The 27902-nt window shown below is 40.5% G+C and overlaps 1 protein-coding gene across 1 annotated transcript; it reads right to left on the minus strand.

Annotated features, from left to right (window-relative positions):
- Nucleotides 1-5915: 5915 nt before the first annotated feature.
- On the minus strand, nucleotides 5916-27548 carry PPIL4 (peptidylprolyl isomerase like 4). The gene is made up of 13 exons (XM_033011674.2): nucleotides 27430-27548; nucleotides 26547-26614; nucleotides 26396-26460; nucleotides 25035-25152; nucleotides 22946-23088; nucleotides 22498-22594; nucleotides 20945-21061; nucleotides 19175-19299; nucleotides 16764-16830; nucleotides 15823-15934; nucleotides 14169-14265; nucleotides 13405-13543; nucleotides 5916-7293 (listed from the first exon to the last, which is right to left on the minus strand). The coding sequence occupies exons 1-13, from the start codon at nucleotides 27497-27499 to the stop codon at nucleotides 7069-7071; spliced, it is 1443 nt and encodes a 480-aa protein (XP_032867565.2). The 5' UTR covers nucleotides 27500-27548; the 3' UTR covers nucleotides 5916-7068.
- Between the last annotated feature and the right edge of the window lie 354 nt (nucleotides 27549-27902).

Here is a 27902-nt window from a genome sequence, read left to right on the forward strand (position 1 = left end):
CAGACAGATACACCTGAAATCCACTTATAGGCAGCAGGAAGGGTTGGAGGCTCAAGGAGGGGTTAAGCTCTGGGCCCCTTTGGATGCTGCAGACAGCTCTGCCGGGCAGTGCCCTCTGCCCACAGGGCCAGGGAGGGTGGGGGGACCCCGCTGAGGAAGGACACCACCTCTGCCACCGTCACCAAGGTGACACAACAGGGCAGGGCTGCCCTTTCCCGGTCAGAAATTCCCCCCCTGCTTGCAGGATTTGTGGGAGGAAGCAGCTGTGGCCAGACCCACTGCCGCGGCGCCCCGTTTAACCCCACGACTGGTTGCTGGTAAGCGAGCCTCACCAGCGCTCCCCAGGCGATGGCAGCGGGTGGCTGTGGCTCTGCCTCGCACCCAGGCTCCTGGGAACCCGCTGGGACCCCGGCTGCCCTGCCGCTGCCCCAAGCAGGGCCCGGGCGGGCCCAGCCCGAAAGGGCCGCACGCCCTCCCTCATCTCCCCAGACACCCTCTGACCCGCAGCAGTCTGGCTGAGCGGGTTAGCGGCTACAGAAGTAGGAAAGTGTTCCCCAGGCCGCGACTAAGGAAATGTGTTAGCGTTCTGCTGCCCGGAACAGCTGTAAGAGCAGAACACCCAGAGCCTTCGACTCCACATCCCTGGAGAAGAAGGATCTTCTTTGCTCCAGTTAAACTCGCAGGGTGTCAAATACCCTGTCACAAGGCCCCACGGAGCAGTACTATTGGAAAGGAAAGAGAAAGTCGCTGCATTATTTATAATCCAGGAAGGCAACAGAGCAAAACATACGACATTGCATAGTATCGTTTTAACTCCTACTTCCCAGTAGAACATTTTTTCTTACTACAGAGATAAGAACAAACAAGAGCTTATAAAAAGAAACGAGAAGAAAATCAGATAAAAGAGTTTTGCACTTGTCTCTCATTTGTAATGAAATGACTAACCCATCTACTGTAAAAAGCAATGAGCAAAATTATGTCAACATCATTCGAATAGTAGTCAGCCAGGAAGACCCTTACCCAGTTCCTGAAATCTAAGAGCCTTTACCTAGGTGATTGCTAGTTCAGAGACAGAAGATCATGAGAAATCAAGGATCATATTTAATATTTCAGATGGTCTCAAACCCTTTTGCTCACCACTGCTGATCAACATTTGAGCACCCAAGGCTGTGCTCCCTTGCACTGACAAGCACGCTGAGTTTTCCCAGCACAAAGATGTATCGCTGCTTAATTGGCACTGTTTTGTTCAAGAGGGAAAGAGCTGCGGTGGAAGATGTTTTCAGAGGGGAAGATACCCCCACTAATGGATTTTCCTATGTTGAGATGAAGACTAAGGATTGACTGGTTTGTGAAACAACTAGACCTTTACCAGGAAGATTGGTCATTACCAACCTCAAAGCGAGACACCCTCATTGTGGCAGCTCCTAGAGGCTACGGAGAGGACCAAGCATGACTTTCAAGGAGGCTCCCTGTACAAAACCACTTTCCTGGTGGTGCCAGACTTTCATATGGAAAAAACATTCTCTTGAAACTGGTGGTGTGGAACACCACAGCTCTTTTGGTCCACACACCCCAGTGAGTTATTTGTTTTGCTAAAGGAAACAGTCACTTATTGCATCAGCACCAGAGAAAAGCCTTACTACCATCTCCCCCATCTGAAAAAGCTCACCTGCTGGAAAAACCAAACAAGCGTAAGTGTCCACAGTATCACAGTGAAAATTCTTTAGCCCCTAAGCATCAGAAGACTGTCAGGATAGAGCAAGACCTTAATCAAATGCAGGTCTATTGCTAGGAATATTTTAAATGGTTCCTGGAACTAATGCATTCCCCTTGAGCAAGAGTATCTCCCTACTACGTACAGCAAGGCTTGGGTCAGATCCTCAAGCCATACTCCCTCAGTCCAATCTCCTGGTTCATGAGGAACAAGTCACTGTTACACAGTACAGTGCACAAGTTACACTCCCAATTTTAAATATGATTTTTACACACTATTAGGCAAAGTCTAGACGTTTTCTGCCAGTTAAACTCTCTCCCTGTTGGAGACTCTGGGAATTTTGACTTGGAGACAGGCGTTCACCCCAAAAGTTTCTATCACTAACTTAATAGGTCCTGCTGGAGTGCCAGATCAGTTACTGATGAGCAATCCTGTATTCAGGCTGTTGAAGAGCCAGTATCTTTAGAAGAGGTATTTTCACATGCTTGCCAAAATGACCACTGTCGTGGTTTGAGCGCAGAGGGCAACTGAGCACCACACAGCCTCTCACACCTTTCCGCCCTCCCCAAAACTATACCACAGTAGTGAGCACTTCAGCTGACCACAGAACAGGATGAAGAGAGCACAACTCATTTCAGTAGTACAGCCAATGGTAAATTCTTCTTGGAAAATTACAATCCCATCTTAAGATCTGATGTAGCAGGATCAACTTGGTTTTGCCTAAAATATCTATTTTTCCTCTGCCTTTCATATAAAAAGATACTGCTATTACTCAAATGTTTTCCACTGGGTTTATAATAAAAAGTACCTTTTACAATCAGAAAGTCCCAAACAAGTTTCAAGTTCAAAAGTTTACTGCTGTTCAGCTTAAAATTTCAGAAAGCTCTTGGAACTGCCTTTCAGTTTCAGTGATTTATTGTATGCTTGAAAAACCTAAACATTAATACAGTTTACTGATGCCTTCTAACACAGCTACCACATTTAACCAAGACGATGCTGGCTTGCTCACTGAGAAAAAGCACATTCTGTCAGTAATCACATCAAGAGTTTTACACGAAAATACTGCCCTGTAGCAAGTATTTACATAAATTTTAGTGTAATTTAAGATTTTTCAAACTGCTTATGCTGTCTCTATGTACCCAACAGGTGACTGATAGGAGAGACCTTATCCATACTCTAGGAAGCTTGCAAGAAAAACCTGTAATCCTGTTGTCAATAACATGCAAGCTCTATATAAAAAAATCAGGCTATAAGAGGGTGAGATGAACAAAGATAAGAGCAGCCATAGATTCAGAAATGCTTCTGAACTTCTTAAAAATTTGGAATGTAACTTCTTGAACATGCAATTAGAATGCTTGTCCACATGACTGATAGGTGGGGTGGGTGTGTGCTCTGGGGTTTTTTTGTTTGGGCAGTTGGTTGGGGTTCTTTTGACAAGTAGAAGGAAGCAGGTACAGCTCTACCTACAGGGTAGATTCTTAGCAGCCCAGAACCAAGGACACACGGCGCGCTCTTCCATCCATGCATGGGGCTACACAGAACAATGCTGTCAGCACACATCCCAAAGGAGGAGCAAACACACCAAGGCACTGTGCCAAAACAGGATTTTGATGAATAATGCTTACGTGTTGCCAGCTCCCTAACCCACCCAGAGCACAACCTGGGTTTATGTTCAGGGAGTTTCATGAACACACTCATGACCTTTGAGAAAAGAAACAGGAGGCCATCAGCGGGGCGGGCACCAGCCGCCGGGCAGAGCATGCACCAGGATGAGCACAGGGTTGTCATGAATGGTTTTGGGTAACTGCTTACTGTCACCCATCCTGGAATACCAACTGCTCGTATACAATCCTTATGCTACTTCTACTGACTTGTGTCATGTCCATGGGATTAAAGAGAGGTCTCTGTTGCAAGACCCTAGCCTCTCTCACTTGCCGTTAGTGCTTTAAGACCAGACCCCATACACATCATGGTTTTGGTCAAGCCCACCTCAAGTCTACAGAGAACTAAAGAAGCTGCTGTGCAAGACTACAGAATTAGTCTCTAACTTCCACACAATACAACAGGTTACAGAGTCTATATCCTATTTTTAAGCTGGTACAGATAAGAGAATCCAATAGAAAGAAAACTCTAAGGAGCTGGTTTCTAAGCCTTTAACCTCTGAACAGACAGCCTAAAGCACGAAGCGTTCCCCTTCAAGCAGGCTTCAACTAAGTGAAAGTGAAGAAGCTGATGTTTCCACTGCAACATTTTCAATGTTATTTTCAACATTATAGAGGAAGGTGGGGTTTTTTTCTTCTGTTTTGTTTTCTAACTACCATAAGCACCAAAGGTCAGTACTGAAACTGAGGTTGGAGATAGCATTGACGAAAAGGAAATGAGGATAGGGAAGTGCGAGCACTCATTAAAATAAAACAAGTCAACTCTCCAGCTCCTGGATAATAAAAAGTCCTGTCTGCTCCAACACCTCTGGCAGGGCAGGAACAGCACAAAACGGTTGTGGTTGCAGCTGACCCTACGGCTCGTTCGTGTCATTTCCAGAAGAACCACATGTACACAACCCCAGCTTCCAGTGATGGCAGCAGTAAAGCCCATCTCACCCGGCGAGCTCAGCAGTCCCTGTGTGCTCCAGGAACTGCGATGCCTCCACAGCGTTAGCAGAGCAGCCTAGAAATGCAGTCTTATTTAGCAGAACCTGAAATTGAGTACTTGCCTCCAACTAGGGAGCTTTTATGCTGTTACTTAATCGCCTATTAATATCAACTAATTTTTGAACATCCACATTGAAAGTTATAAAAATACTAGCAGGTGATTTCAGCAATCTGAAGATACTGGGTATATTTTTAAAAGCACAAAGACATTGAAAATCATAAACTTGAGACCTTTTGGATGTATTTCTTTTTTTAACCCTTTATTCTGAAGACTCTTTGACTACCAACACAAATTGACTATGTACTTCCATACATTACTCTCAAACTTCTGGTTCTTAAGCTTTTATCTGTTGTGAGAAAAAAAGCCATTTCTGCTGTGAAGTGAGCACATTCACCTGAAAGAGGGTGCTTGTTTATAAACATCAAGAATTTCTGTATGTCCCACGGGTAGTTGGGGGCTAGTTTAAGCCTAGGAACGCCTGCTGAAACTCTTCTTCATGCTGTTAAGTCACTTTTACCACCTCTCCCCTAAGAGGATCTCTGATGTTCGGCAAGAATCCAGCTTTTTCTGTGAGGGGAAGCCCTTATCCCCTCTTTCTATGACTGCCCCTTCCTAAAAGGAGCAAACCTCAATTGTTTTACCATCTCCACATCTTTGTCAAATTTAGCAAGTGTTTTTTGCATGTTAAAAACACACTGTGGAAAAGAACTGAGGACAGTATGACAGTGCAAACCTTATTTCTTCAACAAAGCAGGCTAAAAGCAGGAAGAACTAGAGAAAACCTACAGCCTCAGCAGCACTACCCCAAATGCATCATATCCTGGCCTAGTGCAGTTCTTTAGAAGTCTTCATGTGCCCAGACTGAAGGCAGAAACTTTCTTGACAGGAACAAGACCAGTCCTCAGCCCCAAGCCCCCCCCGCCCCTGACTCCCAAGAGCAGGCTTCCGCTTTATTTCTGTTCTGGGACAGCGGGCCCTGCACTCTTGCTCAGACTCTGCAAGGATGGCACAGGTCCCTGCAAGTCCTCTGTGGCTTAGAAACATTTTGTCAGGAAACACATATGGAAACCCTGGATTTCTAGTTCCATTCTTTGAAGCACACAAAAGTAAGAAATGAGAGATCCAACAAAAAGCAGCTTCTAAACCAAATGCACTTTGTTAAAGACTAAGCAAAAACAGGGTAGATGCTGCTGGAAAGCACATTCCTGTACACAATACCCTCAGTCTCAGCTTGGGTCTGGATAGTCTAGGCATCTGGCCTGGCTTGCTTAGTCAGAATTTTCTGCCATGGGATAAAGGGCTGCTTTTGTTCCTTTAGTACCAGCCTTCCCATCAAAGCATCTTAATCATTAGTTCATTTTCTGCATACAGCCCATTCAAATGCTCCAGCCAGGCACAACTACAGGCCCTCCAGGGTCTCAGCTGCCTTGAATTTTACATTTAGTTTTTGTCCTGCAGATCATGTTCCAGCGATGGGTATCAAGCTATAAAAATTTATTACATATTACAATAAGACACTACAGCAAGTATTGCAGAAAAAACACAATCACAAAAGAAAAAAAAGTTACATTTATTCATCAAAACAGACTGCCTCCGAGCCATGAAGAAGGAAAGACAAACGCTATTCCCCGTCTCTCATCTCCCTTCCTAACAATGTAAGATCTGTCCTCCTCTGGAGAGGACAAGCAGGACATACACCATCTTAAAATCTATGCATAACACTGTTTAAATGGTTAGGAGCAAGCCAGACATTCAAGAGCCTACCTACTTTCACTAAGACCCAATCTCCAATAACATCATCTGCATTCCTCTGTAGATGAAGTTACTAATCGGCCTACTTCTGCCACAAAACCTGAAAATTAATCCCATCTAGGTTTGGCAAATACAATGCAAGTTACAAATTTTGCTTTTCTGCTAATGACTTCTTTCTTCCTTCTTACCCACCTAACAATCTGCCTGACACTGCAGAGGCCAGATCTTTAACAGGGACTACAAATGGGCCAAGCATCAGGTGAAGCTCGGTTTTGAGAGGCATACTCCAGCAATGCCAGCCAGCCAAGCAATCTGAGTAAATAAGTGAGCAACTAAGTGCAATTGATGTAGTATGGTGCAGCACTTCCACGGCCCCGGCAAGCAGCACATCAGTGCCTTCAACTGCTGCTGCACAGTGCTGTCAGCAAAGAGCTGAGAGGACTAAGCCAGCCAGAAGCACTTTATTTTAAAGGAAGGAAATAAGAGTTTTGAGTATTCATGTGCAAATGCTATCCGCTCACTTTCTGGAAGGAATGTACACAGCACATTTCTGCCTCCCCAGGTCTTCTATCACATTCATTACTACAGCACCTGAATGTGCTGAAAGGTAAATACAGCCTCCTTGTAGAAAGGATGGTATGTCCTGCAAATCCCATCCCAGTGGAGAAGGGCAATTCATTTAGTGCACGCTTATGTTTCCAAAAAGCTTTAGACAACATTTCTTATTGGAGACTCAAACCATTTCACTAACGTGCAATACTTTATTGAAACCACCTTTTTGGAATTGAGGCTTACTCTGACAGCCATATGCTGGGCATTCATAGAACTGTAAGGCTAAGCTGCCAACAGAAGGCAACTGCTTTTATCCAGTAACTGCATATCCATTTGAGAGAATGTTGGAAATGCTAGAAGAAAATATATTTTAGTTCCCCTCTCTTTTTCCTTGTCCTTCATCTGTACTTGGACCTCTCTTTGTCTTTTGATTTCTTAGGACTTCTGCTTCTGCCTGCTTTTTTATCCCAGTCTCTTATTCGGAAGTCTTCTCTGTATTTCTCTTTTTGTTTGCTGTAAGTGTAGTCTCTCTCTTGAGATCGGCTGCGACTCCGATGCCTGTCTTTCTTCTCATTCTTTATCTTCTCTCTACAGCGTTCTCCTTCATGTTTTCGATCAGAATCCTGTTAATGGAATTGGACAGATATACAGTTACAGATAAAAGGGGAAAATATACAAAGGCACGGAGAACTAGAGGAGAGTCAAGCATGGTTGGTTCCCTAGCTAAGACTGGCATTACCTGAAGTAGATTCACATCCATGGTGATTTGAAAAAGATAACCCGTAAGAAAAATCCCCACTGTAACTATACGAAGAAGGTAAGCCTACAGCTTTTGTCAGCATTTATGGAAAAAAGCATGGCTGCCAGGCATGCTGCTGCTTGTGTTTCCTCAAGAACTTTAGCAAAAAATGGTTATATATCAGGGATTCAACTTAGATGGATACCATCACACTCTTCATAAGCATCACACAAACTTCCAAGCTAGATTTGGATTTTGACTTATCTAAGCAATACAATTATTTTGATCACAGGTTTTGGTTCAAGCCCCACATTTCTGTGCTATGAAGATGCAGAACACTTTTTAACCTGTCTGTAGTAATCCTTAATAGCCTAAATTCTAGGCTTCAGAAAAATGAACGACACTGTTACAGAGACCCGAAGCTAGAAGTCCACAAGAAAAGGCAGCGTGGAGAATCCAATACTTTCAAATGTACAATCAAACAACAACAAGGTACATGAGTTGAAATGGAAATAATGAGGTAATGAAAAATTAGTTGCATTTTGCAGACTGCTGGGTATGACCCATACAGGAAACACAGGAGGATACACTCATACACAGACATAGTAAACTAAGGGGTACAAGTCTATCTAATTTAAAATTACCTAAAAAGGAGAAACCAACAGAATATACTGTAGTGGTAATGGTGTTTGAGCACATATACAAGAATTCTTAAAAAAAAAGAAAAAAAAAAATGCCGCAAGTTCAGGCAGCTAAAAATGACGAAATTTTTAATTTCCCTGGCTTTCTGCATACCATCACTGAGAACGCTGACTGAATGGCTCAGCGCACAGACAGGATTTACTCTGGAGAGAAATGAGTTTTATGTAACAAAAGAGGAACTGCTAGAACACCTGCTTTACTTGTTGCACTAGGCGGGCAGTATGAAACCACTGAGACTGATTAGTAAATGAAGGAAAGATGGCTTAATTACTCAGATTGTGAAATGTCACACTAACAAGATTATGGCACAGTACACGCTAGAACAATTAAGTGGAGACACCAGCACCCATACAGACCACAGCATAACATCAGTTTTAAAAGTAAAAAGGTAAGATCACTTTAAAAGTTGCCATTTCACTTCAAGGAACTCTAAAGATTTTCTTAATACACAACACTGAGTTTTGACACGTGAGCTAACATTTTCAAACACTGCTACAAACTGGTCTGTTCTTATTATTCAACTAAGATATACAGGGAGAGAAAACACAGGAGGGAGTTTCAGAATCCTGCAGCAAGATACATATACAACTTGCTATTAAGAAGGTGGTAGGCACTTTTGTCTTGAAGGTACTATCACCTGAAAGTTTAGTATCACTATATGCCCTAGTAAACAGATACCATTTCATGGGATTTTAAAAACAAAATTGGTAAACACAGATCATTATGAACTGTGAAAAATGTCTGCATTAAATTATACGGTATTTTTTTCACCTCAAATACAGTTTTCATTTTTCTAAATGTGTACTTGTGACAGTAGCATTCAAAGTTTATTTATTTAAAAGAATATTGAACAAACTCTACTCCAAGCAGAGCTTTTAACCAGAAAGGCAGTGATCAGGATGGTTCCCAGAGCAAACACCACCTTTAGAATTACTTAGATAATGCTGAAATACTATGGTTACAATTAGCTACATAAGTTCCCTGGATCAACACACACATCGATAGTCACAGATTTGATCTTTATCTACATAACCAAAAATTTCTGCTACTGCTGAGTACAGTAATCCAACTGGTGGCCAAATGCTTATTCCACATCTTTACTGTCAAACTTTATTTCACTACAGATTTAAAAATATGAATCCATCAAAAAGGCGTCGTGCTTCCAGTTATTTATAAGAGCTTTGTTCATTCATCTTCAGAATGATGCACAGCCATATTACTCTTGTAACCAAAAGTGTCACTCTTCATATGCTTGAACAAGACAACAGGTTCCAAGCCCCTTGTGGCAAGGCCTGAGTAAACATCAGAAGATGGAGTCACTGGTGGTGGAGTAGAGAGGAACAAGACCAAATATTGGCCAGAAAAACAAATGGTGGGCTTGGTGCACTGCTGCCTTCTAGCTGGTTTGTTGCTGAAGTCTCCTCCCAGCACATGGGAGAAATGGGAGAAAAGCAGAACAGCCCTCAGCTGAAAAATCTACCAAGCCAACACTAGAGACGGGCTACTGGCCACATCAGGGCAGGGAACAGGTTAGTGAAGACTTGAAAGTAAAGACAAATAGTCCATGCTGAATGCCACAGAAAAGGGCAACTTGCTAAAAGGATTAAAAAAAAGCCAGATGAGCACAGATCCAGCTAAGCACAATGACCTTCACAGGAACATTGAAGGTATAGGTGTATATGGCAAGTCTGAAAGTGTCTCAAAAAGGTTGTTACAATAACCAATATGATCACAGTGTAAAGAACAAAAAAATGTAGTAATTTGAATTAATATAATTAATTGCATCTCAGTTCCCCCAAAAAATCCATTACGTTTCCCCTTAAGTAGTATTTTACCTTTACCTGTGTCTTTGTCACAGAAAAAGGTCAATTTTCTAAACATTCTAAGTTACTCAAAATAATGGTATTTTGAAATCAAATCTTTCATGCTCTATCCAAGTCAGAAACATGCTGATTTTTCCCACTGGAAGAGGAAGAAAAGGAAGAAAAATATTCCTACTTAAAAACAGACTCTCTCTTACTGGTGAAGTCCAGATTTGTTGATCCAGGATCACAGTCTCTCATCAGTCAATGAGTAAGTGATGATCACCCCAATTTTTAAGCCAGCACTGTGTCAGTGAATATACATGAGAAAGGAAATTCGAAGAGGGAAAGACACTTCGCTGGAAGTTCATGGCTGGCTTTGCCAAAAGTAGTAATTTGCCAAACAGCACTTGCAGGTAAAGCAGCTAGAAATTCTATGACCACAAAAGTAGAATAAATATGCTACCTCTACATACATTACGCACACTAGTTAAAGGTTCAAAGGGGCAAACAAATAGAGACAGCCTTTTTAGAAGGGAGATTTTGATCAAACTTGACCCCAAATATAAAGAAAACAGTGTCTAATAAGCAGTGAGAGCAGGAAATTAAAACCAGAAAAATCAGTATCTCTGCCAAAATCATGTGCTACAGAAACCTGAAAGTCAGGAAGCCCCTATGTCTTACATAAATCCACTGGATAGGCCCTACTCCTCCACAGATCCAGTTACCTTAAAAAAAATTCCAAGGAACCAAAAACCACAGCAATAACTGGAAAGGGAACCAAGTCATAATACAGATCTCAAGCAGAAACATGACTGTATGAAAAAAAAAAAAAAACAACCAGACAAACAAAAAAAAAAAACCAAAACCAAAAAACTCTCCTAAATCCTATTCACAAGCCCACATGGTAGTCCAGCCTACTGGCTCCAGACCCACATCCTGTTACCTACTAAAAGCAAGCCACAACAACTTACCCTCTTCTACCCTCTGGAATCAAGTCAAACAGCATAAGATTCAAAAATATATTCTAAAAACATCAACACAGTGGCTGAAGATTCAGGAAACGTGTCAGAGTAAGAAAAGGATGAGTCAAAATATACTAAAGTAAAAAAAACAGCAAGAGAACAGAAAAACGACTGAACATCATGGAAACTATTCAGAAAACAAAACCCCTTCAAGTCATTGCTGGAGCTGGTAGCACAAACTGCAGTTTCAGTTGCCAAAACTTTCCATTATAAGACCCTGTTCTCTGTTAATTAAAATCTCTGCCACACTAGAAGCTCGGGATGGAAGCTTATGTATGAAGCATGGTTATTGGGGTTTTTGGTCAATTAGTTGTGAAAGGTCTGCTGTTGTTTTGTTTTAAAGTTCTTACCTCAAATACATTCTAATATTTCCAAAATAGGGTTAAAGAAAAATGCTTTGTTTGCCCTCACTAAAAAATGCTACCATTCATCAGAAAAGTTTCCATACTGTTATGCTTTGTGCTGGCCTCAGTATTCACACTGAACATACTCTGCATCAGGAACATGCTTCCTTCCCCTGTTCTTGTACAAATTCCTCAGATTATGCTCAAATTATTAAAAAAAAATTACTTTTTGTAAATGCTAAACAGGATTTGCCAGCTAAACTGCCTGCAGATTTCATTTGGAAAGAGCCATGCCCAAGACACTTACTGGATCTCTAAATTACACTGAGTACATACTGCTCATTATGTACATACTATACAGTACAAACAAACAAGAATATTCAAGTGCAGATGCAAAGAAAAATTCTTCCTAGAAATTAATTGTCACAGCTCCAAGAGGGAACTACATTGCTTGCCATCGGAGAATAGAAGTAAGCCTCCACCTGTGATTTTGGGCCTAAGAAGGCTAAGCTATTTACACTGAAACAGGTAAAGGGGAGCAAGAAAGGAAAACAATGAGAAAGAAGATACCAGAAGACAGCAGCAGTAGACTACAGGAACAAACCACAATAGGAACAGGCAACTAAACCACAAAAAGTTATACATACACAGAGACATCAGTCAAGCACTAGAAAATACTCTTTTCTAGAAACAGCACCAGGAATCCCTCTGTCCTCATTTTTTTGTGCTATGAAATCCCCTGCTGATGTGCCTAGCAGCCAGCTTGTAACAACTGGAACAGAGCTTATTGCTGCAGATGTACCACCTGCAGGGGTGGAGACACCTGAAAGATTTAAAAATGTTCTCTGCTGATAACACATGACCAGCCAGTTCCACATGCGTAATTTCTGAACCATCAAGAACTAAGATTACTTCCAGAAATATCTGTTTCAAGAATGTCAATAACAAATGTCCATCAGCCAAAAAGACAGGAGGAAGTCTAAACCAACATTAGTCCAGACCTCTTGTACATGTATGCTCCAATCGAGAGTTCAATTACATGAGCAGGCCCCTCCCCTCCACCCAAAGGATCCTAACTGAATTAGTATGCAATCAGTGACAAAAAGATTTGTACCATGAATGAGTGATAGGGCTCACTGGTGGCAATTAAAAAAAAAAAAAAAAATCTAATTGCTATGTTCATGAGAAAAGTTATTTTTAACATCACAGCAAGAAGTGATGCAATGGAACAACAGAATCATGTATGCTCTCTGGATGCAGAACTTAAAGCAGCACTCAAAACTCATGCCAGGACAATGGCTTTACTTACTGTGGCTGGAACCTTATCACTTTCTGCAAAATTGCTAAACACAGCTTTGTTCTAAAGCTTGCATTGTTAAAATACTGGGGTTTGGTTTTTTTTTTGCTTTTCACCTTAGCTCAATTTTCCCTAATACTCGCACTTCAATTGTAGTTAAACCTCCATTTTGTCATTGCAGTCATTGTTTCCATGAAACATCAACATCTTTACTATCCCAAGTTCACAGAAACATGAAAATGCTGACCTGACAGGCTGCAGTGGAACTAATGAATAACAGAGCTGCTGTCCCAGCCCCAGTCTTACAGCACCATATGCTTGCACAATATAGATGCAAGCAAACCTGTGTATAGATTTTACACAAACACTTCCCAAACATTTAAGGAAAAATTTTAAAAGATAACGCAAAGAGATTGTGTTTCTGATTCCATATAGGAAAAAGCCAACACATGCTGGTCAGGCAACAAAATGAGAAATTGTATGCCTTCATGAAATATGATTAACTACTAGTTTATGACTGGAAATATGTGAACAACAGGTTCAAAGTGCTGAAGATCTCCTACTTTATGACAGGCTACATTCCCTCCTCAGGATGTTTTGGCAAAAAGCCATTCGGGCATGCCAAGCTTCGAAAGTCCAGGAAGATTTGGAAAGCCTCCTTCATAATCAGAGACTAACATCAGCCTTCTGCATGTTCACAGTTGCTGTATTTGACAGGACTTCGCACACCATGTCCTCAGTTCAATATCAGACTTTTTATTCTTGGCTTTTCTTATTAGGAGAGCAATAAACAGGTATAAAGTTAATGCATGAAGAGGTAAATACCTTAGATTTTTTTGTCCTCTTGTCATCCTCTTCATCTTCGGAGTGGTGGTGCTTTTTCTTCTTTTGTTTTTTAGCCAAGTGTGACTGACTTGTTTGAGACTCTTCTGTATCTTCATCCAGCACAAGGTCATACTTGGCACTGATGGTGTTAGTTAAGGACAGATCTGTTACTTAATATCAATAAATAGCAGAACACAAAAGCTCATGAAGCAAATAAACCCCTGTTTATTAGAGCAGAGTTTACCAAGACTTACAATGTCTTTCAGTCAGAACAGCATCGTATACATTGAAAAAAAATCAGCTGTGCTAAAATGACTGATTTCTGTCCTCCCAAACAGTACAGCCAGGTCCCAATTCTCCTTTCTCTTCTACCTGTGGATATCTGAACAAGCTATGGTCTTCTTTTCTGTTGTGCTCACCACAAGCAAAGTACCATCTGAGAGGATGAGTTAGTTACTACTATGGTCTCATTTTGAATGCAGCAGGTCCCCTTTGATACTACTTAAAACTCTGTTATGCCATATGTCATTCCAGGGCTGTAGATTTGGAACATTATTTGGAAGTGAAACACCACATTCTGATTTGACTAAATTCATCAAAATCATCAAATGAAAAACACAAAATATTCAATTCCACCTGAAACACCAAATGGTTATATGAAGCAGCAGCAAAACATCCATTTGGCAAGCTTTACGAAGTCTTCTCCAGCCTGTTTTCACAAACCGTCCTTAGTTCAAAAAATATCTTTGACCAGAAAAGGATACTCATGCTTTGGTTTTACCTTCTCTTTCAGAGCAAGTTTTGAAGGTTTGTCACGTTCCTTTTCGTACTCTTTGAAATCGTCCTTGGTATACCGCCCACCTGTCCACAGAAAAATACATTCAATTCACTCCAACTAAAAAAATGACCAAGACCCGCATCTACCATTATGTTTTGCTTATGAATTTAAGGGCTTTTCATAACCATTCAGAGCTGCACAGCAGAACACAGCTCCAGAACCACTGATATCTGGGTAACTGTAGAAAAGAGTAGGACAAGTTGTGATTTTTTTTTGTCCTTCTCTTGCTTGCAGATCCCATTAAACAACATATAGCTTTCTCCTCACTCATGCCCAGTGGAGATAACACATGAACAGGATCACAAACCAAGATTCAACAACTAGTTTAGTCCCACTTTGATTAAAGGTCCTATGTCACACTACTTAAAATTCTGTTACCATGAAAGCCTACAGACTATTCTCATTAATAAATGACCTTTTGCTCTGGGCTGCACGAAGGGAAACCTCTGAGACAGCTACAGCTTAAGAATTCAAATGTAATAAAAAAAAAATGTCATATCTTGATTTAAAGAGAGGCATGACAGACTTCGTTTTCCATCCATTCACTTGTAAGCACCGGCTCACAGATTAATGAACTATTCTGTAACAACATGCTGCCATCTCACGGTTATACTTAAAACTGCACTCTTAACTGTCTAGGTCAGAAATGGCTACTGGAGGTAGAATGGCAATACTTCCCCTAGGTCATTTTTGGGTCGTATTAAGCACAGCAAAAACACGATATAGTTAGCTTTCCAATATTTAGGACAATTTAGACCTAAGTCACCCCGACAAAGAAAAGTTTTCTGTGTAACCAGTTAGTGCAGGAGGCACTGCAGAGCACGGTACAGATTACAAAGTCATCTCAGCTCTGTGCAAGACAAGTTCTAGCACCTCAGTGTCCATGACTAGTTCCCAACTTGGAGAAATTGTATGCAAACATTTTATGTCTGACTGCATTTTTAAACAAAGACATGCAGGAACATCACCACTGCAATGCACAGTCACCTCTCCAAGTCCAATGTTTTCCTTACATCCCCAACAACCAAATAACTACTGTATCCATCTCTCCCACTATTTTTGTCTTCCCAAAACATCCTCAAACATCTGAAACTGTTTTTTTATAACATACAGACTGCTATGCAATATGCCTGACCTACAGGAGGTGAGGAAGGGAAATCCCTGACCTGAAAAATTACCTTTTATTGTATACACCCAACTGTCATACAGTGAATAAAGAAAAACTAGAAAGTAACAATGTAGTGCTGTTAACAATGTACTGCTGTATTATTTTGCTAATAAGTAATGTCAAAAATCATCATTTTTAAAGCTTGAAAGGAACAAACAATTTAGTGGCAAAACCACATCTGATAAAAAGTTAATCTGTGGCAAGTAAACCCTTCTACTCTTTCTTATGGCACAAGTGAAAAGAAGAGCTAACAACTGTGTTGCTTTATTTATTACAGTACCAGGAAAATTCATATTCCTGAAGATTAAATGATTTAAACTCAAAACAATTGCTTCTCTTTTATATAATACTTACAGTTTAGAAGTCATGGCTTATTAATTTATGGGCGTTAAAGGATTGCAAGTGTACCTACCTTTTCCCTTCCACTTAATCTTTGCAACAGACTGGCTAAAGTCCACATGTATTCGCCTGTCATCTATCAGCACATTGTCCATTTTGAAGTAGGCTTTCTCACAGTCTTCCTCCTGATATTGTTTCCAGAAAATTCAGTCATGATTATTTCATAGGAATATTCACTGAAGAGCTCAAACACAAATTCAACTGCTTAATGGCATACTTTTTTTCTACTGCAGTTGGTTCTTGCCTTGTGGCATTTCAAAAGAAACAGTTATGCGCTGTCCAAATGTCAGCATTTCAAATTCTAATTCTTCAGTTCATTTCACTATTTAAAAATTTGCCAATCCAGCTATGTGTTTGGCACTTGTAATACATCCAGAAAAAACAGAAAAGGACAACAACTAATAAAAGCTCCATTTTAAGGATGTAAGTGGACTAAAGAAAAAGTGTTTTTGTTCTCACAGATTAGAGAGATTAGCAGATACAAACAAGAAGGTATGCACTATCACAAGAATGTTTACTGTCACTGTCACAGTTAGAGCAGCATGTTGATAAAGCAAGCACCATTTACAGGCCCAACATAGGACACTACTGTACACACCAATCTACCTTCTTTCATACACCCTCCTCTCTTTATGCAGCATGCCTCCTTTTCCTCCTAGCATTCCTTTCTTTAACTCTTCAAAGTCTTAATGTGTTCTGGGGGGAAAAAAAGGGACCTGCTCCTGTCCAATTGGTTTCAAGACAACCTAAGAAGAACATATTTGTATTGCTTGATTGAATAGAGAAAGTATTAAATATTTGCCTCTTTTAGGACCTACAACTTCTGTAACTAAGTCAGTAAGAGAAAATGTTAGCTACAATTGAAGATTTCAGTGTTTTTCCTTAATGGAAGTATACAAAAAAAAAATACATTTTATAAGCAGAAACTACATACAGTATACCTAAACCCCATACCTTTTCAAACTCAATGAAAGCATAACAAAGAGATTCACCAGTCTTCCAGTCTCGAATCACTTCACAGCTGAAAAATTGATAGGAAATTGAAACGTCAGTGCTGTTGGTGTAAAAAAAAATAGGACAAGCAAGTACTGCTTAAAAGTGAGAGTAACAGTTAAAAAAAAAAAAAACAAAAAAACAAAACAAAAACACAACCCCCCCCAAAAAAAAACATAAACCCCAAAACAACCACCTTGCGGGTATTATAACACTTGATTCTGAGACCCCTACTGATGTGGTGGTGTCTGCATAGAAAAAAGTGCATGTCATTACTTGAGTAATTATTACACTTAACTCACAAGCAGTTAACATGAAGCATAGAACTAGGGTAGAATCTCTGATCAATGAAACAAAATCTATTTTCCAACATTGCTGTTTGATAATAATTTTTTGCACTTCACTAATGACAAGACAAGAAATTTCACATTGTTTTCTCAGTCATCTTAAGGAAAGTTGAAACAGACATCACATGACAAACTTTCTCTTCCTCATGAGCACCTCTTTAGCAGCCATCTTATTATCATCTGGTTCAGTGGGCAAAAATAAGAAGCCTAAAGTATTGATTGAATCAGTAGATGCAAAATGGGAACAACATGGTATTGCATCAGTATTACCAAACTCTTGTATACAACATGAGAATTCTGACTACAGGATGTTGAGGAAGGTCAGACAGGCAACAAGGCAGGAAAGGTGGTATTAAGGTGGGACCTCCCCCACGTGTACTGACAAAGTGACAAACCAGGATTAGGATACACAATCCAAAAGATAATCAAGACCAAAAAATAAATACAGGAGAAGACAAGGCTGTTCAGACAACCTATAGGAATTCTCTGCAGCAGCCATTGGCAAGGAAAAAGATGGGACAGTTTTGTGCCAGAACCCTCCTTTGTGGATTATTCCGAGAATCTATCAGAAAGCAGAAGGACTGCAGAAGAGGTACTGAACAAACTGATAGAGAAAAAAATAAAAAAAATATGTAAGAAATCCCTAGGACATCCAGAAATCATGCTGGAGTTGCAGGAGTGGCAAACAATGCCAATTTCACTCACGCATACTGCCAGCTTAGTGCAGGATCTGGGAGCCTGCGGGCCTGTATTCTGGTACGGCACAAACCGGTAGAGACAAAATACAGAACAGAGCTAGTGTGCACCTGAACAAATAGGACCTACTCATGACCATCTGAATAAATCTAAGTGAAGTTCTCTGAAAGAGTCAATATGCATATGCATGATGATGACCTAGATGTAGTCTTTTTAAGTCTCTCTGGAAATTCTAATAGACTCTTGCACGAAAGGCTTTGGGGGAAACTAGGCAGCAATGGCATAAGAAACATCTTTGCATTTATAAATATGTGAAAGACCAAGTAAGAGTAAACAGTCGTTTCTCCCTGAGAAAGTAAAGAGGTCACCAGTGGAGTTTGATGATGATACTAAACTGCTAACGGTGGCAAAAATAAAAGACTGAAAAAATTGCATAAAGGACTTCTTAGGAGACCAACTGAACAAGATAGCAAATGATGTTCAGTGTAGATAAACGTAACGAGATGAGCATGGCGGGGGGAATACTAATTGTGCATTGTAAAAAAGAAAAAAATAGCTTCAGTATTAACTAGAAAAGGTGTTGAGAGCAAAGTAGAGAATACCACTGTGCCACTGTAAATCTGTAATTCCTTTAACACCATGTGCAGTTCTGGTTCTCTCATCTTGAGACGAGAGCAAACCAACAGAAAAAGGTTGAGAAAAGGGAAACAAGGTAAGGAAAATTCCTCTACAAAGCATGAATATGTAGGCTAGTCCTTTTAGCAAGAAAAAAAAGATAACTTTGGCGTATAGGATAGAGAGGCATAGGAAAGCAGGTTTCACTGCCCATCATGTCTTTTAATACCAATACTAGGAAGAATCAACTGCAACTACAAGGAGCCATGTTCAAAACTGAAAAAGGCAGCAGGCATGAGAAACACCTTAACAAGGAAGAGTGTATCAGATGCCAGAAGTGTTTGTCACTATCAAAACCCATACATACTCCCATGGAAAAGAAAAACCCAGAGACTGTATCTAGCCCATGCAGCATCTAAGATAAAAACTGCTGAAAGGAGGAAGAGGACAGGGGGCTGGGGAGAGTATCATATGCTTTCCTCATTCCTACACTTCCCTAGGCTTTCACTTCAAAACCAGTGCTGGGACAGGATACCCACCTAGCTAGATCTGACTGTGTCACCATTGTTGTGGTCTCTATCCAGACACACACAGGCCCAGCATAAATCTCCAGAGACACCAGGATGCTACGTAATGGCCAAACCTACATAGACTGACAGGAATCAAACTGAGTTTTGACAAAGAAGGTTTTCTTTTTTATTTTACCATAATTACCTTTTAATGGGACCAAAACGTGAAAATATTATCTCCAGGTCTTCATCTGTGGTCACAGGATTCAGTTTACAAACAAACAGCACATTTTCTGGTGGCTTGACCTCTGCATCTGGTAAGTCTCCCACCTGTGGCGTCCAGAAAAAGACTCATCACTTCTGACTAAAGCTCTCTACATTTTTATTGCCACAAGCACACTGGCAACACATCTTTTGGATGATCTCAGACACATTCCTATCACAAAATCAAAAATTAATAAAATATTTTTCCTACTTGTTACAAAAAAAAGTGTTTTCCACAGTACCACCTAAAAATTATTATCTATTTGCAATTCCACCACTGGGACTTCATGGTAGTCACAAACAGTTTCTACCTTGCTTTTCCTGTTCATAACATAACAAATACACAGTTCCAAAAGGTGAAAGTGTACTTTTAGAGCTATTCTGTTATAAAAACAATAATGAACTGGATCCATTCCTTAGTCTCTGTCTGTACCTAAAATCATCTGTCCTTGAAATCTGACAACAGTTAGGATAAGCTTAAATTTAAAACAGCTTGATAGCAAGTTAAGTTACAGAGGAAAACGCAAATACACGCGCCACTTCCTGCTGAATTGTAGCACTTTTTAAAATCTGAAAAAGACTAGTGGTATTTAAACAATTTATCTCCATCTTTTACTTAATATGCTAATAAAAAGGTAATGCACATTAGTTTGATAGCAGAAAGAAGCAAAACAACACACTTAAGAAGCAGATTCCACAAAAGAGAAGACAGAATGAGTTTAAGCACATGACACAGAGATGTGCACTGTTCTTTTGTCAAAACAGTAGAACTAATAGCTGGTTTTTTTCCCCAATCAGTGAAACTAGCAACACACTTAGTTTTTAACCTCTTCAGCTAATACAACATAGCTCCCTATTGCACACTACCCAGCAATACTCACTGAAAACTACTGCAATGGCTCACATACCCCACACTTGCCTTTTTTAGCTAACCTTATCTGTAAAACAGGTCATCAGACCCACTGCTGCTGCAGCAAAACAAGAACCCACACCTGCAGGTCTCCTGCAACACTGTGGCCACATCTGGATTGACCTTGGTATTAGTCTCTGCTGCAAACTATTCACCATAAATTTTAATTTGGTAGTTGTAAATCACCCATCCTTCAACAATGTGTGTGCTTTTTTTGCTTTTTCAAAAAAAGACTTCAAAGCTTATTCACACTTTTTGTTACTATATGGAGTTTACAATGGCCAGCAGTTACCAAACATTATATTTAAGAAGGAAGAACATAAAATTAATCAATGTTAAATTCAACTAATCCCACAGAAGGAACACTGCTGTTACATAGATGAATAATGCAACCTCAATGCCACTATACGCACTGGGAGGAGAATATCACAAATTAGCTCAGCACTCTCCCACACATGCTAAACCTTTTCCAGGATTATAGATACTCAGCAGCATATTATGTGCGTTATGCTTTTTAATTGGATGCATTTCTAGCAAGTTTTTATAAAGACTCCACTGGTCCACTTTTAATTCTGGCTTTGAAAATGAAATATCTCTTGTTTTATCAGAAAACTGCCTCCGGTGCTCATGCTCAATCCTTTTCATTGTACCACAGATGCTTAATAGTATAGATTCAGAGCCATGATATCATCATCAGATAAGCAATTTCAAGATAAATAGTACACATTCTCCTAGACTTAATATAACATGCACACACCCAGAGGAATAATATCTACAAGGTAAATACAGAAAGGTGTTCACCATTTCCAGAAGAATGGCACGAGTTTTTGCTTCTTTTTCTGCCTGAACTTCTTCTATTTCATCTGCAGACCGTCCTTTCAAGTCATCAATTTCTTCATCTGCTCCTATTCTGCCACTCTGAAAAATGAAGGAAAAAGCTATTTATTACCAAGCCATGGTCAAAAATTCTTTCTCACTTTCCAAATATTACTTGAATGACCTCCCTCCTCACCTCCCAAGACATGAAAAATGTTTAACCACTGTATCTCTGCAGAACTGAGCTTTCATTCTGTTCCTCCCACACAGATTAAAAAAAGAAAGAGAAGATGTTATCCTTGTGTTTCAGGCACTATGAACTATGTATGAACTTTCAGGCCCAATTTGAACCATATTGAGCTAGATATTCTAAATTCTTTTATACTCCCATCTCATACTCAACATCTCACCAAAGTGTCAACTCATTTCTAATCTAGAAAGCTCCTACCAGAAATTAAGATAAACAGGACTGTAAGCATCTGTGGTGTCTAATAAGACTCAAACATTAGTATATCACAACAAGAATTTTATTTTTACATGTCTTTTTCTAGACAGGATTTGAGGTTTAATTTTCTCTCCTCATCAGCATCTCAAGAACACTGCCCTTCTTACAGGCATTTCTACATCAAAAGGTGTATCTTCAGACAGGCTATGGGGGGGAAGAAAACTGAGTATAAGTTTTCAAATCTCTACACAGTTGGCAGTAAGCTATTAAACTCCTTAGACCATTTAACATATCTGAAGGTACATCAGACACAAACCACAGTTCAGATGTACTACGAAAGCCTAATTCCAATCTTGCAATTATATCTATTAAGCCTAAAAATAAACCATATTCTCTCTAGTCAATTCATCCATTGCTTAAAACAACTGTTTCCATAGAAGGAGATAATCTCACATAGCAACTTTCATAACTGCATGCTACGAAAAAATTATGAATAATTACTTTTTTAGCAAATTCCTTGAACAAATACACCACAACAGTATGCATGCTTGGAGATATAACTCAGTGACCAAGAGTACTTCCACTGAAACATTGACTATTTCACATTTAGAAATAAAAACAGCAGTAAGCACTTTAATATTAATAAATGTTAGTTATATTTTGTCTTCTAACAGAGTATGCAAAAACACAGTAACGTCAAAGGTGAATATTCTGAATGTTCTGCTAATCTGCACTGTAATCAGAAATCTAAAATACAGCTTTCCAACCTAGTTCCACCATAGTCACAGGGGAAAGGACCCACAACACCCTTTTATCCTTTTCTTGAAAGATTAAGCAGCTATGTTTGATTAAACATGGCAATAGCCCCAAATAACAGGCAACCATTTGACATACCAGAACTCAAGCTGGCATAGTAGAAGAGCATCTCTTACCCTCCATGCTAAAAATGTGTAGTTCTTTTAGGATACAGATTTGTCAGACGAAGTCTTAAAGACAGAATTCTTATTTTCACCCAGTCTGTGTTGGCCACTAATAAAGATTAATGTAATTATATTTTCCAACTTTTCCCCAAGAATCTATCATAAACACTCACATCTAGCTGTTCCTTAGTAGGTTCTGGCGAGCGATCAGGAATAGACAAGCCAGGTGGATCTTCAAATGGATCATCTAAAATTACTGTATGATTTATCCTTATAGAAAACAAAATCAAGACCAGCGTCACATGCAAACAAAACTCTCTTTACCCAAGTAACAAGAAACCAGCCCCACTGATACTCAGTTATATCTTAAACAGGAAAAACACACTGTATGCTTGCAAACACTAGTATTGATGCTTTTGTAAAGGCAACATAGTTGCACATTTTCTTACATAATTGTTTATTTCAGTACCTGCTTATTTCACTAATAATACTGGAATAAAAGAGTATTTAAGATACCATGTACAGGTCACCTGACATTGCTACAATAATCTAGTTTCCAAAGAAAATGAATTTGCTTCGTTACAATGTATTCCTCAAAAGGGAAATTAAAAGCAGTCACACCTGATATCTTGATACGGAATAAAATCCTTATCTACAAAGGTTTCATTAATTGTCTTCAGTACATCCATGCCTTCCGTCACTTCTCCAAATACTGTATGCACACCGTCAAGGTAATCCAAGTTTTCCCCTGTAGTAATAAGAAACTATAAAAGAAGACACAAAACCTGTAACAGTAAATAGAAAAATTCAGGGCCTGAGTTTTACTTTAGGAGAGGTACAACTCTCACTGAAATCAGTGGGGAAGAAAAAACCTCTTCCTGATTTCTGTGGGAGAAGATTAGTCTTCTTCCATCAGCTCTGAGAACATGGAGATGCAACCTACAGCTCACAGCCACTGCCTGAGGAAGAGAGACTCTCACACAAGTCTCCCTCTGCACAAGCTTAGAGCTTCGGCTCACTGGACCTTTCTGTGAATCGGTTTGACTCAGTAATCTGGCAGGAAACAAGCAGGGGAAGAGCAGATTGTTATTTGCTGGGCAGGTGGAGAGCCAGATCAGCAAAGGTTGTGACAGGCATCACAGCTGATGAAAGGGAGAGGACCAAAAGGCCAAGGCTACCCCTCTGGGCAGCAGTGAGCTCTGAGCTGAGCTCAAATCACCTGTTCATCGAACTGCATTCAGCAGGTGCATTTTCATAATTTTGGCAAAAGCTTCCATAGTTCTACCTTCCCCTAACTCCATCCAGACTTTTTTCACTTTCCCTTATATCACAAACCCTTCTCTCCCCAAAAACACGATGCAGTAGCATTGAGAGGAGAACCAGAACACAGTAGCATTGACTTAGATCAGCTTGAACTCACACTGAAATGCATCCTAACACAAATCAGGTGTTTTGCTTTAGGGCAACACAGAAACTATGAAAACTGATACCAGCTGAACACTTGGTAACAAATTAAAGATGGAGGAGACTTGGTAATGAACGAAGGAGGAAGAAGTGGATACACACAAATAACAGGACACAGCCATCACATTCACTCTTTACAATCTGATTGGTAACACCTCACTCGTTCTCTGCAACACAGTTAAGACTGGTTAGCATTTGGTATAGGTTAAACTAATATATGTTATATTTGTAAGCAAATTCTGCATAATTCCTTACTGGAATTTTTCTTTCCCAATGAAGAAGCTGCAATAATGTTCCTGGGAACTGCAATAATTCCCATATGCCTGTGTACATGCTAGCAGGCTGTATTCTTAAACACAAATGTCATCTCTTTTTCCTAAACCCCCCACCCAAACAATTTTACACGTACAGTGCAGGGAAGCAGCAAAATTGACTCCATATATTACAAACTCTAGCTAAAATAAAACCATAGGTTTTTTACCTTGCTCTTCGATTATTAAAAAATCCCTTGTTTTAAATTAAAACATATGGATGTTACAAGTGAGGCATTTTAATATATAGAGTGGCAATGTACCCAAAATAATAATTTAGAAATAATATAATTCTGTGAAATTAGAGCTTTAAATATACCTACAGCAAAAACTTTGTGCACATGAATAGGGAACAGCAAAGGGAACACCACCACTTTCAGAAATTGTTTTATAACAGCACTGGGATAAAACTGTAAACTTACAATGTATTATTAATGCACACTTTTATGTAACCATAAAGGAAACTGTGGTATGATTCCAGTTTCCAAATTAACATGAAGTTATAACCAGAAAGTTTTAAAATTCTTTCAAAACCCAGTTTCCTTACTTTTCATTTCCATTTTAACTACAAGGATTTTTTTCCTGCCTATTCTGTACATTAGCAAAATCACATCAAGGTATTAACAGAAATGAATAAACAAAGGAAAAAAATAGAGGACTGAATGCTGATAAATAAAACTAAGAAACTTAATCTAGGACAGGATTTGAAACTGAGCATTTTAATCTCTTTCTTGTCTGTAATCAAATACCCATTGGCACCTGGAACACTATGCAATATACTTATCTATGGCCGGTTTTTTACATGCCTTTTAACCTATTGCAAGATGATGCTACTGATACAACACTGTCATTGTTATGCCTCTTTTGTAAGTTCAAGGAATTTTCATTTTAGTTACTCAGATGCGCACCAAGGCTTTCCAACACTGTATGCTGACCTGTGATCCATGCTGATCACTGCCATTGTTCACCATTGACACAGTTCCCTTCTTCTTGTGCTTAATTCTTGGCACTTTTTCTGCCTCAAAAAATCTAGCTTGATCACCGTACAGTTGACTGAAAATACATATAACAAGTATGTTACAAGACAAAGGAATTTTAAGAAGTGAGATAAATACATGATGTAAAACAGTAGATAAAACATCCTAAAAAAATTTAATTACCATTCAAATAAAAGCAGAATTTACACTGCAACCATGCACATTTTTATGGACCTGTACATTTACACAGTTCACTTTCTATTACAGGGAACAACAGATCTTTCTCTGAGGCACTTCTCAGAAGCCTTTTTTGGGAGGGGAGGTGGGGGGGGCAGGGTTTATTTGTATGTGCTTAAATACAACGTATAACATTTTTCTAAGGCATGAAGCAAATAGATATTTTGATAAGTAGGTTCTGTAAAAATAAGTTATTCCACACTGTAAAAATGTAATCATTTGTGTCAAAAATTTCTCTTACAAGATAGACTTGCATCTACTTAGCACAATTACACCGCTTCCAGGATCACCAGAATAGTGATCCATGAATCTGTGTGTTCAAGGTTTTGTATTTAAGAGGCTCTGACAGACTAAACTTACAAAAGTCAACACTGGTCTAGTAACACTGTCTCTCTTCAAACTGATCTGTTCATTTCCATATACTCTGTTCCACAACACTACAGGTTTAGTTCTGCTCTGCAATTTTAATTCTACTTTTTGTAACAGTTTCTGAGGAATCATATAGAACACATGAACTTTGCTAACTTCCATCCTAGCTGAGTGATTTCTTCAACTTTTATGTGCATGACCACTGAAAACATCTTAAACAAGAAGAGTGATTTCCTTATTCATATTCAACACAAAGAAAATGAACACAAGCAAATTTTTAGAGCAACAGGATTACTTTCTTATGCACAAAGGAAATCAAGCATAGCTTCTGTATTTCCCCTCCTGCTCAATTAAGTACACTGTTACAAAAATAAAAGCAGTAACAAACTGCTAATGATTTTGCCTTCTACAGAGTACTGAGTTAAATACCTCTCAGAAAACCAACCTATAGTTATTTGCTGTACATGTTGGTAGTTGTAACTTCCCTTCTAAGGTCAGCAATAGAATACTGTCCAGAAAAAAAACCTGAATGGCCAAAGGCAGCATAGGAATTAAAAAGGTATTTGGGTATGACTACCAAAGAAGCTTATGCATCAACATTTTTACTTCCCGTCAATAATTCTGCCCCAAGAGAACTGAAGACAATCTAATGGGATCCCCTAGTCCCCTATAGAACTTCTCTGTCGATTAAGTAACACAAAAGTTTTACTTACCAAAATATGGATTCCCCTCCACGGCCAGTTCCCATGGGGTCACCAGTTTGTATAATAAAATCCCTCTGTCACAGAGCAGAATACATAAGCTTTGCTTTCATGTTTGTGAATTTAAACCAACAAAAAAAAATAAGGAATAGAGAATACTCACTTGTACATTATAAATAAGACAATAGTTGTAGTACTTGACTTTGCAGAGCTTCAGAAAATTCAGACAAGCTGTAAGAAATCATACCAACTTTTACTAAAGAAAACCCCAAATATAGTAAATATAGGTACAACAGATATCCAGTTCAATGTGCAGAAAAGGCTGTGTTAAGACTTACCAGCATACAACCTATAAATGCTGAGAAATGCTCTAAAGCCTCTTTCTAGTGATTCAAAGAACCCTCAATACAGTTAGTTATGTAGAAACACACTTTTTTTTCTCCCCAGTTTCTTTCCAAACACTTAAGAAGGAATATCACCGTTGCCCTTCAATTACATTTGCTCGCTTTTTAACAAGTTATTATACATTACATTTATAACGAAAGCATAACATAAAACCCCCAAGCTACCCAACAACAACTGATGCTTCCAAGTATCCCGAACACACCAGCTGCCCAGGGGGACGGCAGACGGCCGCAGAAAACCGGGCACGGATCCGGCTCTAACCCCGGGACGTGCCCAAACAGGGGGGCGGCAGAAAACACCCGTTCGCGGCCCGTTTCCTCCGGAGGCCGCGCTGGCAGCCAAAGCCCCAGCGCCGACAGGCCCGGCTCGCAGCCCCCGGAATGGCGGAAAACCTCGGGAAGCTCCGCAGCGCCCAGAGCCCCGGGAGGCGCCGGGGAGCGACCCCGACCCCGCGCGCGCCCCCCTCCCCAGCGCCGCGGCGGCGGCGGCCACGAGCAGGGCCCGGCGGTTCAAAACCGGCGCTCCCCGCCCGAGCAGGCCCTGCCTGCAGCCGCCCGCTGCTTTATTCGCGATTTCCTCCTGCCCGCACAAGGGGCACAACCGTGGCCGCCCCCCCCCCCCAAGCCCACCGCGCTCCATACCGCGGGGCCGCTCCTCCGTGTACAGGTCGATGACCAGGTCGCCCACCGTGGTCTCCAGCAGCACCGCCATGATGGCCGCCCGCCGGCGCCGCACCGCCCCCTGCCGGCGCGGAGGAGGAGCTGCCGCCGTGAGGGGAAGGCGGCCGGTCCGGGGCTGAGGGGAGGGCGGCAGGGCCGCCCCGGTGGCCCCGGACAGGCGCTTTGGAGGCTGCACAGAGGGCTCCCCGCTGCAATCGCCTTCCTTCATCGGGGCCGGGTGGCCCCACAAGCGCGCCGGCTTCGCAGCGGGAGGAGCCCCGGGGCCTCACACTTTTCCCGGCGTGTGGAAACGTGCGCGGCGGACACGCCGACAAGGGAACGCGTTTCCCCTGTTCTCGCAAGCCCGCGGGCTACGCGAAAATACGGTGCGGGTAGTCCCCCCCCACGCCTCTCGCCTCCAGCGGGGACAGGGCGGGCTGCGGCGCGGGCGGGCT

This window comes from Tyto alba, unplaced genomic scaffold (genome assembly GCF_018691265.1).
Source record: "Tyto alba isolate M040663 unplaced genomic scaffold, T.alba_DEE_v4.0 Super-Scaffold_22, whole genome shotgun sequence".
Lineage (NCBI taxonomy): Eukaryota > Metazoa > Chordata > Aves > Strigiformes > Tytonidae > Tyto > Tyto alba.

Coding starts and splice junctions, on each gene's coding strand:
- PPIL4 (XM_033011674.2), bottom strand. CDS start 27,499: ATGGCGGTGCTGCTGGAGACCACGGTGGGCGACCTGGTCATCGACCTG. Junction 26,615..27,429: donor CACGGAGGAGCGGCCCCGCG/GTATGGAGCGCG, acceptor GATTTCTTACAG/CTTGTCTGAATTTTCTGAAG. Junction 25,153..26,395: donor GGAGGGGAATCCATATTTTG/GTAAGTAAAACT, acceptor ATGTATTTTCAG/TCAACTGTACGGTGATCAAG.